This window comes from Dreissena polymorpha, chromosome 10 (genome assembly GCF_020536995.1).
Source record: "Dreissena polymorpha isolate Duluth1 chromosome 10, UMN_Dpol_1.0, whole genome shotgun sequence".
Classification (NCBI taxonomy): Eukaryota; Metazoa; Mollusca; class Bivalvia; order Myida; family Dreissenidae; genus Dreissena; species Dreissena polymorpha.
Genome location: NC_068364.1, coordinates 82,081,895 through 82,098,479, shown reverse-complemented (window position 1 = coordinate 82,098,479; position 16,585 = coordinate 82,081,895). Strand labels below are relative to the sequence as shown.

Sequence of the window (16,585 nt, the reverse complement as noted above, 5' to 3'; positions counted from 1 at the left end):
AATCCATAGAGGTTAGCTTCATCTGGTGTGTTTCGTAAGAGAAATTTCGTCACACGAGGTATTTCATATATTGCGTTGTCAATCGAATCAAAATAAAGGTACGGAAAGATGATTCTGAAATGAATAAGTGAAGGAGCAAAATAGGATGATATGTAATATGAACAATAACACACGGCAGAGCCGGGTCCGATGTCTATAATCGGCCCTAGCCGAAAATTGGCCCTCTGGCAACAGGCCCTCGGGCCGTTATGCCGGCAGCGGGCCGATTATAGACGTCCGGCCCTGCACTGCCGTCTGTTATTGTCTTAACATAGACCACATATGAAATAAAAATACATGGATGGTCCAACGTCATTTAATCGTATACTATCATATGTAACACGTTGTAGAAATAGGGATTTTTAGAACAAAATATACTTGCACAGCTTACATATATTTCCATTGAAAATAAGTGTCTATGATATTTGTACAAGCTGTATCTTTTCGACTTCAAGTCATTAAACATGGAACTCTATACCACACTGTTGTGTACGGTATAATTAGTATCTATCATCAGCAAAGACCTATTCTATAGGTCTTTGAACCATCAGTAACCGTACATATATACAGTTATTCCTGTTAAACAACCTGATTTACACAATAACGGAGATAAATATATTTGTTGTAATTAATGGTGGGGCAAAAGCCAACTAACCTACGTTCATCGTCAAACTTCTTAATAGTTAGAAGGACTCAATTACGTGGACATGCGTTAGCATAGCAAATATATCACCACAAAGCAATCGTTCATTGTTGCATTTTAGAAGTAACTATTTTAATGATTCAAACCCTAAAAGTTTGCAAGGAGTTAACATGATGGGCAAAAAAAAGAAATTCATGAGATAAACCGCATTCTTAGGTGGACGAGAAAATGCAATTTACCTAAACTCGAACTCACCTTTATCCTGCTGTTGATGATATAAAAGTGTTGAAGTGGACCACGGAGCGCATACTCTCATCTAGAGTCCGTGAGTGGACCTAACATCGTATGTAAACGCGGTAAAGGTATACAATCGTTACGTCCAATTGACCAGTCGCCAACTCCGTCCACATTTTGTCGATCAGCCAATCAGATATCGATTGTTCACACACCCCTCAGCAACGCTTATCTGGCCGCCATTTTGTCCAACAAACAAAGCGTGTTGTACATGTGGAATGGCCGTAATTTTTAAGAGTTTACACAGATTTTATATCAAATGCATGATTATTACTGTTCGATCATTATTCAAAATTGTAGGTGCTTTACATACTTTAAAAAAGGTTATTATTTTATCTTTATTTCTTGAACATATGAACGAGTAATGAGAAAACAAACACAATAAATAGTTTAACCACACCAGGTGTGTGTTCTATAAAACGTGTTATACCGTTTGATGCACAATATTATTAAGCAGTTTGGGCAACATAATAATTGCCACACGTGCTTATTAATCTCAGCGTAATTGTCGATGATTAATAAATAACAGTATGTTGCGTGGATCTCAGAATGAAGGAACATTAAGGCATTGTTAGGTACTGTACACAAGAAAAGAAAACTATTTAATTACTTAAATGATTTCCAATTATATATTTTTTTCTGTGGAGCATAAACAAGGGAAATCATTATAAACTGTTTACTTAAATATTGTTTTACCTAAAGTAATAACAACAAAAAGGTGATTTCAACGCGGCTTAGCCAGCTTAAAGCGACTTCAAGTGTAAAATGTACGGCTTATAATACAACAACACCATTTCTAATACAACATATATTGATACAGGGAGAAATGTGAAAATTGAAATTAACATATAAGGGCCATCTTGATATAAATAAGCAAATGCATAATATGCTTAATGGATTCAATTCGAATGTTCGTGAACAGCACCGTAATACCAACACTTCATTTTTTGGTAGTGAAATGTAACAGGTTCGCATTAAACATAAATGAAATAAAATGCATATTAGACTATCTGTTAATGAAACCACGAAATTAGGCCTGTATTAAATTATGGTTACAATCAAAATTTAATTTATATCTAAATAAAAAAAATCGGTGTCTTTTTAAAAATAACACAATAAAACAAAGATCTAAACATTTTTAATAAACAAAAAAAACCATCATGATATGGATATGTCATTTGCATTTAATAAAAATATTTTCAAAATTATATATGAATAGCCACCGGGTTCACTGTCAGACGGTTGAATACAAGTTCAAAATCAATATGAAATAAATGCTCATTTTTACAACGCATTTTTCATCAACTCATATACATATATAATATGTATAAGAAACGTTTCTGATAGTCAGTCTGCCGTTAACTCATTTATTTTGATTACGCCATTTCTCTCTAAAGTTTTTATGATTGTACTAACGTTTTACAAAGCAGTTTAGTTTAGTGTGCGACTTTAATAATTTATATTATAGAAAAGAGCATAAAACATCATTACAAATATAGAATTTCCCTCACGTAATCCGCTATAATTGCGATCTGCTTGTCGGAGTTTTCTAATCATTAGACCACGTGACTATGTGGGCGGAGCGATCGATAATTTGGCGACTGGTCAATTCAATCCAGGCCTCGTGTTCACAAAACATTCTGCAATCGAAAATCGATTTCAACTGACATCGAATTTCATTTTTGCCTATCAACTACAATGGCAATCCATTTAAATGACAAGCAAAATCGATTTTCGATTGTAACGATTTATTCCATAAATCTTACGGAGGAGTCCGGAGATAGCCGACAGATCACGATTGATGCGATGATGTTGGCATATCTGCAAGTGTTTGCCGTTGTCGTATGTTCCGTGGGCTTTATCAACAATCACACATCTTCAGTCAATTAGTTGAGTAACTTCGCCATTGGCTCATGTGGAAGGAACACAAACACAGTTGAGACAAAGATTAAAGTTGATATAATTAATCTTTTTCGATGAGAAAGTTGTTTTTCTCCTTACTTAAACTTTGGGCATAAGCATGTATTAAAATAACAGAAACGTACGGGGATCATATAGGTTAAGAAACAACGATATTTAAAGATTATTATCAATTCGACGAGTCATGGATACAAATAATCTGGCTTTGATTTTGATTCAACTATATTTAGGTAAGTATACAATTAAATTTTGATGCCTTAATTTTAGAAGATATACTAGACATGTATAATGGGCACATTACAAATATTGAAACGATATTATTTAATTAATATCTTTATGCATTATGCAACAATTTAAAATAGTTATTTTCCATATAGTTATGAATATTTAACTATAGAAAAGTTTCGGAAAGATGCTAAATAATAATTTTTGGATTAATAGTACAAAGAATGTTAAAAGATTGTAAACTGATAATCTTAAAGATTAAAATACACGGTCTTATTATCATAAAACCGGTTCATGATTTCATTTGTTTTGCATCTATCAACAACAAGCAGGTTGTTTGATTTTATCCATTGAGCGTTTTTTTCCCCAATAAACAACGATTAGTGGTTCCGATGCATAGGAACGTTACAGCGACCGCGTGAGACCGAGTTCAAATATTATTAATAGTATAATATTAAAACTATTTATAATATATGTGTGTGTATTTGCCGATAAAAACGATAATTCGGAAAAAATATTTGAATATAAGTTGGTTTATTAAATATTTGTCAATTGAAATTTGAAATATTTGACTATGCTATGCACATATTGGTGAGTTCCTATTCACAACTGTATATAATTGAGTTGTCGTTCAAATCTAACTGCGTATTTTTGATTCAGCAATATTAGCGGAATCGTGTTTATAAATTAATAATTTATTTTAATATAAAAAATAGTTTTGTATATATTATAAGGCTGTGTCTGCTGCGTGTATTTCAGGCTTGATCGAGTCCCAGACTCCCTCGACCATAACGTGCTACTCTCCTGTAAGTATTAAATCCATTTAAGCCCCGTTTTAAAGACTTAATGATTTGCACGTTTCGTTTAGTGCTCTGTGCATTGTCGTTAAATTGTGCTTTACACACCATTGGTTACCGCCATAAACGAGCAGTGAATATTAATACGCTTTCGTTCTATTAGTATCATTTCTAAATTTCTTCCATCGTCTGCAGAACCAGGAAAATTTTTATAAATTTGTTGCATGTGTTTCTATAAATAAGATAAGATTACTACTAATAAGAGTCGCTTGTTAATAGGAAGCACACATTCAGAAAGCACGTGTATTTGATGATAACTCCAGGTCCGACATTTTTACAGAAAATTCGCCTCGATAGTGACGTATGCTAAGCGCAATGCATTTGATGACGCCATATTATTTTAGAACCTCGACACATGAAAACTTATTGTCCACCAATGTCAAAATATAAAATTTGTAAAGATAAAATAAATCGTTTTCACAAATAGAATATATCATTTAGTATTAACAACATTAATTTGAACAAATTATTCCCTTTGATACGAAACATTTATCGATAATGATTGTCTTTACGTCGCGCGACGTTCCGCGCGAAGGCTCGAAGCCGTCCAAATATGAACGTTTTCCAACAATTATATAAACTTTACTACTCTTGGTTACGTATGTGGTTCATTTATTAATCAATAACTTTTAATTTTTGATATCTGACTAGTTTGCGAAGACATTTATAAAATAACCTTGAACAATATGACAGTAAACATATTTTATATAAATGTAGACAATGATACTACAGTTTTTCTCTTTCTCTGACGGTCAGAATGGAAAAAAGCTTTCTCGGAGTTTAACATACATTACTGTCTCTTTTCAGCGCCCGTTCAACCCATCATGTACAGACAAGTACGCTGCCTTGCCGGGCCACCTGAACTGCGAAGACCTCGGACATCTCACGGGAAAGCCAATACCACTTCCTGACAGCGGTAATACTTGATCTTTATATACAGCAAAATCTCCGACAAAAATGGAAGTATGGCATATTTATCAAATATGTTTGAAGAATATTTTATTTTGTGTGTATTATCCACTAATTTGAGTTGTATATAACCTTTCTTAAAAAACTATAAAAGTGATTCACCTAATACCCGATTACATGCGAATGATGCTTTAGCAATTTTATTATGTCTTTCAGAAATGGAGGATATCGCAAATCAGCATAACCGTGTCCGTTCCAATGTTACTCCTCGGGCGTCAAACATGTTAGTCATGGTAAATTGTCAATGTTTACACAGCTTTTATGATGACATACTCTGCATAAGCTTACCATATACTTTTCGTATACACTTAAATAAACTATACTGTAAATGGCATGCATTGAAATCATTACAGTGAACAAATGTTTCGTCAATTCAACACCAAATGCACTTAAAAATCGGTTCAATTCACCGACCCAAACTCAGAGATGTCACGAGTAATAGTGGCGGGAGTAGATAAACATTATGAAATGAAGAACTATACTATCGTATAGAGAATTCTAATGTGACAAAAATTGATTTGTTTGTCTCACGGCACTTTTAGGATGAATTCCAGTTAAAAGCTTGTTATGCCTTTGTTATGTTCTAGTTAAAAAATTAAACATTTAACGATGTCCCTACCAAAAGTAATATATTGACATTTTATATATACTATATGCCACGTAAAACTTTTGCCATTTGCTTTAATCATTTACTGGAAGACGCATATTTTTGAAAACCATACAAACTGTGTTTTCCAAGTGTGATCTATGCCGTCGAATTGTTTGTGTCCATATATTATATCAATACATTGTATTGCAAGAAACTGCTTATTATGTTACGTGATTTCTGGTTAAATCAAACTAAATAAGAAAATCACATAACCTTCTCGAAAAATAAAAACAAACATTATCGAAACAAAGAATTTCTTTACGTCGGCCGGTCGGATGTTTGTCTTTCGGTCTATAGATAATTTCGTTTGCTAGGCAAGGAAGGCGTCTTTACACGTCAAAAATCAAAGGGTCTTTGAACATGATATGCGTTTCTGCATGGTATCTTGAGAACGGTTGCCCGACGATTATAACAAGGGACCGTACCAAAAAAGTTTCCTCTATCGAACATTGTAATTTCGAAGAATAAACTAAGAGGTTAGGGACCTACGCTCATTAAAGTTGCAATGCTTGTTACTCGGGACAAAATGGTAGAGGCAAAACAATTTTGAAGTCAAACATTTGTCGTTACTTACCACATTGACATTAAGACTTAGTTTTGACATTTTAAATAATGCATGCTCATTTTACTACAACTTTTATGGTATAAAGCTTTTGAAATTCCTTTCGCTGTCGTTTCTTCATTACCTAAATTAAATTCTACACCATAACATATACGTCTAGCATACCAATGCGGGACTTGTGTCTGCTGCCAGACGATGGGCGAGACGTTGTACGGCAGACAGCACGTGGTACCAGCGTTCCACTCCAGGTACGTAAACGGTAATGATAAACGTTTTGGGAGAATGTTCGTCACAATTACCATAATTATTGTACATATCTCGGACGACCAAAGTGTCTTTGCTTGAAGATGAAATCATTCCGAATATAACCGTACTTGGAGTTTGTGTTATCTTAAAAACTACAAAACACTCATTTGGTCAAAGGTTATATTATTACAGAACCTCTTCTTCAGCTTGACTGATAGGAAACATTAGGCTCGTCCTGTGAAAACGGGGCTAAAGTGTCCCCCTATATTAACAAGGCAGGGACGAAACTTTCCACCTAAACATAATATTCGTTAAGAAAATACCTTATTTAAACGTAAAATTCAATAAAAGCGGATAGTTTCGTCCCTTATAAGCCTGTGCGGACTGAACATGCTAATCTTGGACAAGACTGTGCACACATGCATTTAGCTCACCAATTATTCTCAGGTGCGTTCATTCCCGGACAGAACTCTTTGTTCAGCCCCACTGCAATCACATGGACGGACGTCATAGCGGCGTGGGAGGCGGAGAAGACACATTTCACGTACGGAGGGCCGGGGAATGACGCGACCTTGATAGGCAATTATACACAGGTGGGTATGTTTCACCGGACTTATATTCATCATTATCATAATCAATATTAACAACGTTAACTTCATCGTTGTTTTATCATTTATAATAGTTGTCTTCATCAAGAGAACTACATTTATCATCATCAACAATCACTATCGTCAGCATCTTTTGCTTGATCGTGATCATTATTATAAACAGCGTGTGTTTTGTTTTGATTGTGATAATTTTGTATCAAACGAAATGCTTACTTGATGCTAAAATTGTTTGAAGTTCTTGATAAGCAATAATTGAATAATAATATGTTGTCTCTGATAATGATGGTTACGATAGTGATGAAAACGATAACGACGATGCTGCTGCTGTTGTTGTTAAAGATGATTCTGATAATAATGATGATGATTCTGATGATGATTGTGATAGTTTTTATGGTGGTAGTGGTTATAACGCTTATAATGTGGAAGTGTATATCAACCGAAAAGGGTGTACAGAATATTACCAAAGTGCGTTCCATTTCCCGCATCATATTCACCATTGCAGCGCACTTACCAAAATCGGGTTGACAGCAAAGTGCACTACAACAGGAGTAACATGATAACACGTGATTATTGAAGTAGTACAATAAATGAATATACTAATAACACTACGGGAATTCCAAAAAAACGTTAATAAGCTTTTGCCTTTAAAGCACAAAATCACCACGGTAATATATACTCATGTAAAGATCGTATGGCGGCCCACGTGTTATAGTTAATAGTTAAATTTATCATTTGTGGGACTGACTTAACGTGTAGCGAAAAACTGATATGGTGCAGCATTAGTTCAAACTCCCGATTAAAGATACATCATCACACTATTTGGTACCATCTGTTTCCTGTTTCAGATGATCTCGGCCGAGACGGTTTCAATTGGCTGTGGCGCTGCGGACTGTGGTGGACGATACCTGTATATCTGCCTCTATGTCCCAATGTAAGGACCCTATCTGTATATCTGCCTCTATGTCCCAATGTAAGGACACTACCTGTATATATGTCTCTATGTCCCAATGTAAGGACACTACCTGTATATCTGCGTCTATGTCCCGATGTAAGGACACTACCTGTATATCTGCCTCTATGTCCCAAAGTAAGGACACTACCTGTATATCTGCCTCTATGTCCCAATGTGAGGACACTACCTGTATATCTGCCTCTATGTCCCAATGTAAGGGCACTACCTGTATATCTGCCTCTATGTCCCAATGTAAGGATACTATCTGTATATCTGCCTTTATGTCCCAATGTAAGAATACTAGCTGTATATCTGCCTCTATGTCCCAATGTAAGGACCTTATCTGTATATCTGCCTCTATGTCCCAATGTTAGGATACTATCTGTATATCTGCCTCTTTGTCCCAATGTAAGGACACTATCTGTATATCTGCCTCTATGTCCCAATGTAAGGATACTATCTGTATATCTGCCTCTATGTCCCAATGTAAGGACCTTATCTGTATATCTGCCTCTATGTCCCAATGTAAGGATACTATCTGAATATCTGCCTCTATGTCCCAATGTGAGGATACTATCTGTATATCTGCCTCTATGTCCCAATGAAAGGATACTAGCTGTATATCTGCCTCTATGTCCCAATGTAAGGACCTTATCTGTATATCTGCCTCTATGTCCCAATGTAAGGATACTATCTGTATATCTGCCTCTTTGTCCCAATGTAAGGACACTATCTGTATATCTGCCTCTATGTCCCAATGTAAGGATACTATCTGTATATCTGCCTCTATGTCCCAATGTAAGGACCTTATCTGTATATCTGCCTCTATGTCCCAATGTAAGGATACTAGCTGTATATCTGCCTCTATGTCCTAATGTAAGGATACTTTCTGTATATCAGCCTCTATGTCCCAATGTTAGGATACTATCTGTATATCTGCCTCTATGTCACAATGTAAGGATAATAGCTGTCTATCTGCCTTTATGCCCCAATGTAAGGATACTATCTGTATAACTGCCTCTATGTCCCAATGTTAGGATACTAGCTGTCTATCTGCCTCTATGTCCCAATGTAAGGAAACAACCTGTATATTTGACTCTATGTCCCAATGTAAGGACGATACTTGTATATCTGCCTCTATGTCCCAATGTAACGAAACTATCTGTATATCTGCGTCTATGTCTCAATGTAAGGATACTAGCTGTATATCTGCCTCTATGTCCCAATGTAAGGATAATATCTGTATATCTGCCTCTATGTCCCAATGTGAGGATACTATCTGTATATATGCCTCTATGTTCCAATGTAAGGATACTATCTGTATATCTGCCTCTATGTCCCAATGTAAGGATACTAGCTGTCTATCTGCCTCTATGTCCCAATGTAAGGATACTAGCTGTCTATCTGCCTCTATGTCCCAATGCAAGGATACTATCGGTCTATCTGCCTCTATGTCCCAATGTGAGGATACTATCTGTATATCTGCCTCTATGTCCCAATGTAATGGCACTACCTGTATATCTGCCTCTATGTACCGATGTAATGACAATACCTGTATATCTGCCTCTATGTTTCAATGTAAGGGTACTTCCTGTATATCTGCCTCTATGTCCCAATGTAAGGACACTATCTGTATATCTGCCTCTATATCCCCATGTAAGGACACTATCTGTATATCTTCCTCTATGGCCCGATGTGAGGACACTACCTGTAGTCTCTATGTCCCAATGTAAGGATAATATCTGTATATCTGCCTCTATGTCCCAATGTAAGGATACTACCTGGATATCTGCCTCTAAGTCCCAATGTTAGGATACTAGCTGTATATCTGCCTCTATGTCCCAATGTAAGGAAACAACCTGTATATCTGACTCTATGTCCCAATATAAGGACATAGCCTGTATATCTGCCTCTATGCCCCATGTAAGAACACAACCTGTATATTTGCCTCTATGTCCCAATGTAAGGATACTAGCTGTATATATGCCTCTATGTCCCAATGTAAGGACACTATCTGTATATCTGCGTCTATGTCCCAATGTAAGGATACTATCTATATATGTGCCTCTATGTCCCAATGTAAGGATACTAGCTGTATATCTGCCTCTATGTCCCAATGTAAGGAAACGACCTGTATATCTGACTCTATGTCTATATGTTCCAATATAATGATACCATCTGTATATCTTCCTCTATGTCCCAATGTAAGGGCACAGCCTGTATATCTGCCTCTATGCCCCATGTAAGAACACAACCTGTATATTTGCCTCTATGTCCCAATGTAAGGATACTAGCTGTATATCTGCCTCTATGTCCCAATGTAAGGACACTATCTGTATATCTGCGTCTATGTCCCAATGTAAGGATACTATCTGTATATGTGCCTCTATGTCCCAATGTAAGGATACTAGCTGTATATCTGCCTCTATGTCCCAATGTAAGGAAACGACCTGTATATCTGACTCTATGTTCCAATGTAAGGACACTACCTGTATATCTGCCTCTATGTCCCAATGTAAGAACACAACATGTATATTTGCCTCTGTGTCCCAATGTAAGGATACTACCTGCATATCTTCCTCTATTTCCCGATGTAAGGACACTTCCTGTATATCTGCCTCTATATCCCAATATAAGGACACTTCCTGTATATCTGCTTCTATGTTCAATTGTTAGGACCCTCCCTGTATATATGCCTCTTAGTCCCAAAGTAAGGGCACTTCCTCTATATCTACCTCTATGTTCCGATGTAAGGACACTACCTCTATATCTGCCTCTATGTCCCGATGTAAGGGCACTACCTGTATATCTGCCTCTATGTACCGATGTAAGGACAATACCTGTATATCTGCCTCTATGTCTCAATGTAAGGGCACTTACTGTATATCTGCCTCTATGTCCCAATGTAAGGGTACTTCTTGTATATCTGCCTCTTTGTCCCGATGTAAGGACACTACCTGTATATATGCCTCTATGTCCCAATGTAGGGATACTACCTGTATATCTGCCTCTATGTTCCGATGTAAGGGCACTACCTGCATATCTGCCTCTATGTTTCAATGTAAGGTCACTACCAGTATATCTGCCTCTATGTCCCAATGTAAGGACACTACCTGTATATCTGCTTCTATGTCCCAATTTAAGGGCAGTATCTGTTTATCTGCCGCTATGTCCAAATGTAAAAACACTATATGTATATCTGCCTCTATGTCCCAATATAAGGGCACTGCCTGTATATCTGCCTCTATGTGCAAATGTAAGAACATTACCTGCATATCTGCCTCTATGTCCCGATGTAAGGGCACTACCTGTATACATGCCTATATGTCCCAATGTAAGGACACTATCTGTATATCTGCCTCTATGTCCCAATGTAAGGATACTATCTGTATATTTGCCTCTATGTCCCAATGCAAGGGTACTAGCTGTATATCTGCCAATATGTCCCAATGTAAGGACACTACCTCTATATCTGACTCTATGTCCCAATGTAAGGACACTACCTGTATATCTGCCTCTATGTCCCAATGTAAGGACACTATATGTATATCTGCCTCTATGTCTCAATGTAAGGATACTACCTGTATATTTGCCTCTATGTCCCAATGCAAGGGTACTTGCTGTTTATCTGCCAATATGTCCCAATGTAAGGACACTACCTCTATATCTGACTCTATGTCCCAATTTAAGAACACTACCTCTATATCTGACTCTATGTCCAAATGTAAAGACACTACCTGTATATCTGCCTCTATGTCCCGAAGTAAGGACACTATCTGTATATCTGCGTTTATGATCAAATTTAAGGACACTACCTGTATATCTGCCTCTATGTCCCAATGTAAGGACACTACCTGTATATCTTCCTCTATTTCCTGATGTAATGGCACTTCTTGTATATCTGCCTCTATATCCCAATATAAGGACACTACCTGTATATCTTCTTCTATGTTCCGATGTAAGGACACTACCTGCATATATGCGTCTATGTTCTATTGTAAGGACCCTCCCTGTATGTATGCCTCTTTGTCCCAATGTAAGGGCACTTCCTGTATATCTGCCTCTATATCCCAATATAAGGTCACTACCAGTATATCTGCCTCTATATCCCAATATAAGGACACTACCTGTATATCTGCTTCTATGTTCCGATGTAAGGACACTACCTGCATATATGCGTCTATGTTCTATTGTAAGGACCCTCCCTGTATGTATGCCTCTTTGTCCCAATGTAAGGGCACTTCCTGTATATCTATCTCTATGTCCCGATGTAAGGAAACTACCTCTATATCTGCCTCTATGTCCCAATGTAAGGGCACTTCCTGTATATCTGCCTCTATGTCCCGATGTAAGTACATTACCTGTATATCTGCCTCTAAGTCTCGATGTAAGGGCACTCACTACCTGTGTATCTGCCTCTATGTCCCGATGTAAGGGCACTACCTGTATATCTGCCTCTATGTCTCAATGTAAGGACTCTGCCTGTATATCACCCTCTATGTCCGAATGTAAGGGCACTACGTTTATATCTGTCTCTATGTCCCAATGTAAGAACACTACCTGAATATCATCCTCTATGTACCAATTTAAAAGCACTACCTGTATATCTGCCTCTATGTCCCAATGTAAGGGCACTACCTGTAAATTTGCCTCTATGTCACAATGTTAGGTCACTACCCGTATATTTGTCTCTATGTTCCAATGTAAGAATACTACCAGTATATCATCCTCTATGTACCAATGTAAGGGCACTACCTGTATATCTGCCTCTATGTCCTAATGTAAGGGCACTACCTGTATATCTGCCTCTATGTCCTAATGTAAGGACACTACCTGTATATCTGCCTGTATGTCCCAATGTAAGGGCACTACCTGTAAATCTGTCTCTATGTCTCAATGTTAGAACACTACCTGTATATCATCCTCTATGTCCCAATGTAAGGCCACTACCTGTATATCTGCCTCTATGTCCTAATGTAAGGGCACTACCTGTATATCTGCCTCTATGTTCTAATGTAAGGACACTATCTGTATATCTGACTCTATGTACCAATGTAAGGACACTACCTGTATATCTGCCTCTATGTCCCGATATAAGGACACTTCCTGTATATATGTCTCTATGACCCAATGTAAGGACAATACCTTATATCTTCCTCTATGTCCCAATTCAATGTCACTTCATGTATATCTGCCTTTATGTCCCGATGTAAGGACAACAACTCGGCAGTCGAACGCATGGCGATAATGTGAAAATATTTATGGTGATTCATGTTTTAGATATGCGAAATAAACGGTGGCGGACTCATCGTGCACATATTCCTTTATGTCATACGCATGGTTATTATTCATCATTCTTATTGTGTTTTTATTTATTTTGGATATGTATAATACATATGGGTCGTGCTCGGTAAAAAAGAGGTTTAATGCATGTCCCGGATTAGCCTTTGCGGACAGCGACGACACTTTCCGCTTTTATGATATTTTTTGTTTCAACAAGATCTCTTCCTAGCAAAAATCCAGTTAAGGTGGAAAGTGTCGTCCCTGATTAGCCTGTGTGGATTGCACAGTCTAATCTGGAAGGACACTTTACGCACATGCATTAAACCCCCTTTTCACAGAGCATGACTCATATTTATTCCTTAATGTCCTCGGGTACGTCGAGCGTTTGATTTTTTTATCCAAAAATGTTATTTGTAAAACTATAAGCTTTTTTCAGATTGGACACAGCAAAGCTTGACCGGCCATACAAAGCATCAAACATCACAGGAGGCTGTGACGATTGTGCAAGTCATTGTAACACTACCATTGGACTTTGTGGTAGGAAGTAATAGCCTTATCTCTTTTATATTTCGGTCCAATGTTGTGCATACATGTACAAGAACTTGATAAAAGAGAGATTCTTCATACAATCAATACGTATACAGTTTTAGCGGATTATGCAGATTTACTGAAATTTAGTTATTCCATTTTTTAACTATCATTTTAATGAGAGCATATTTTATACATATTTTGAGTTATAGCAGACCTAAAAGAACATTATCAGACTTTGGCACGTTACGCTTCGTGCCATTTTAACTACAAATACTGCAACAAATACCTTCGCATGTAAACAATGCAAATAAATTATTCTGGTTATTTTACAAACCTGGTGTTTTCTTGATTTCTAGATTTCAACAAGCTTCTCTGTCTGGGAGGCTCGAGTCTCAACATGACCTCCGGCACCTGTGACTGCATCCAGACTGTTCCGCCCGGCACCTACACAAGGACCATATGTGACCGTAAGTTTTTTTTATCTTACTGCGTCTTTAAATGAACACAACATTTTCATGACAGTATGAATATATGTCGTAAGACGTTTTAAAATGTCGATGAAAATACACGAACTCTTATTTTTGTCATAAATGAGTTGTGTTGCATCTAACATTTCAAAACTGCGTGTTGTGTTATTTAACTTTTATTTTTTCTTACCAGCATGTTTTCGATTTGAAAAAAAAGTTTGATTTGTTCTAAGAGAAATTATAAAATTCATTTATCTCAGTGGTATGCATCGGGTCTAACGACACTGATCCAGAGTGTTTAACGACACTTCGAGGCACTTGCGGCACGAAGCTAACCACGATGTTCCGGTGTCCGTGGATGTGCAACGTCTGTCCGTGTATGTAATATATACTCGACAAACGTTAATACGCACCTGTACATGCTGTGTTGGTGTGCACAAAGAAAAGCACATATATAGCCATTTTAACTCTGTATTACTCAAAATACGACAGACACTTATTGTTAAATTTTTATTTAATTGTTAAATTTAAACTGTGTTAACTATTATTATTTGCATGTATACTCATATACACTGTATAATAAACTCCATGTGTATTATTTACATTTATTTAGTGTTCTGCGGATTTATTATAAAAAAAAAATTGCTTTATCGATTTTCATTTTGTATCATTCATTATAATTTAAGGATGTTTCAGATTCCGATGCAAAATGGAACGTCAGTGCGATATCCAGAATGCCTTGGGAGAAGGGACTTCCGGTGTGCAACACTGCGTGGAACCAGCGTAACCTGGGCGTGTCATCCAAGCAGCATCAATTCCTGTTGCTGACTTTCATAGCAACGACGTGTGCGATGATTTTGTTCCAGTAAAACAATTACAAACAAACAGTCAAACTGCATGTCATTTTAGTAAAACTATATGTGTTTCAATGATTCATTGTAATTGTTTGAACTTAATGCGCGTACTCGATTTTTTAATTATAAATACTAGTGGCATGTTATTAAAGTGATTGCATTATAATTTCTAGTAAATCTTATTTATATTATAGTATATATGTCTGAAACAACTGTGGTAGTTCTTTAAAGAAACATTAAGATATGTAGCAATTAATAGTACATGTATGTACATGTATGTGTTTTGTGTTTTCGACATCTTAATAAAAAAACGCCGATAGCCTATACAGACGATTGAAAAGCAACTCAAATAAAACAAGAACAAGGACAATCCGGTGCACATATTTCAACCATATAGGGCAGACTTGATAGAACGCAGTTTAGGTCTGCAATGCCACTCGAAAAAATCAGTACTTTCAAAAGATGGTCGGATGATTGGACAGGCTTTCTGAAAGACAATGTGAACATAAATGCACAGCTAAAAGCGACCATGAGTCATATAGCCGTAAAGTCGCAAAAACAAAATACCTGACCTTTCAGTTCGAAATTAATTTTGTCCGATAATTTGAAGTAGATTGTTTTGATAAGGCGACCGTGTGCTATTTAGCAATTCCTTCAGCCCCAGTCCCATACAGATGCCAGATCAACACGATTCATATCTGGCCTGATCCGGCATGTAAACCGTGTCGAGGCCATGTAGCTATGTGACGAACCTTGCTGTTTATGGAACGTCCGGCATTGTCCTTGGGGTCCGGGTGGCCAACACGGCAGTTTTGGGAAAGTTAAATCCATGTTTATCCGTGACGATCCGGGATGATATCACCATCCTGGATGGTCCGTGTAGCTGCCGTGTGGGGTCCGGGACAGCTGTATAGAGTCCGGGGACAACCGTATTTATGCCTTGGTTGTCCGTGTTCGTCCTTAACAGTCAATGAACACATTTCCGACCCTGTCCTTCAAGGACTGTGACGGCAATTGTACGGTTGTCCCCTGTGCTACCGACGTTGCAACATGGGCGATGAGATGACGACGGAGAACAAGCTGATGCTGATAAGATGCCAGCTTCTACTGCAAAAGGCTCAGGTTGAAAACAATATTCTGACTGCAAAATCGAAGCTACGACATAAAAAAGAAAAATCGAGAAAAATAGTTATCTCCACCAGTGAATAGACTGTAAAGAAGAACCATAATATTATGGGTCACACAATGGCTGTGAATGGCAGACGACCAAGCCTGGTTGATAACGTACGACTGATGGGCGAACTCAAGACGCAAAAGGTTTTTTAATATCCTGCACATAGCAAAAGATCTTGACATAACAAAGAATCAAACCGTAGAAGTTAAACTGCGGGATGGCTCTGACGGCTGGCATTAAGTTTGCAAAAACATTACGGTACCTTACATCGGGGACAGTTACCACTGTCTGTTGTATGGCTTTCGGGTCGCA

At 37.3% G+C, this 16,585-nt stretch overlaps 1 protein-coding gene across 1 annotated transcript; it reads left to right on the top strand.

Moving 5' to 3' along the window:
- Window positions 1-2,828: 2,828 nt before the first annotated feature.
- LOC127847363 (cysteine-rich venom protein ENH2-like) lies at window positions 2,829-15,265 on the top strand. Its single transcript, XM_052379230.1, has 11 exons — window positions 2,829-3,126; window positions 3,881-3,927; window positions 4,786-4,894; window positions 5,104-5,180; window positions 6,319-6,406; window positions 6,852-6,997; window positions 7,858-7,943; window positions 13,684-13,784; window positions 14,135-14,245; window positions 14,506-14,622; window positions 14,942-15,265. The coding sequence occupies exons 1-11, from the start codon at window positions 3,081-3,083 to the stop codon at window positions 15,112-15,114; spliced, it is 1,101 nt and encodes a 366-aa protein (XP_052235190.1). The 5' UTR covers window positions 2,829-3,080; the 3' UTR covers window positions 15,115-15,265.
- The last annotated feature ends 1,320 nt before the right edge of the window (window positions 15,266-16,585 follow it).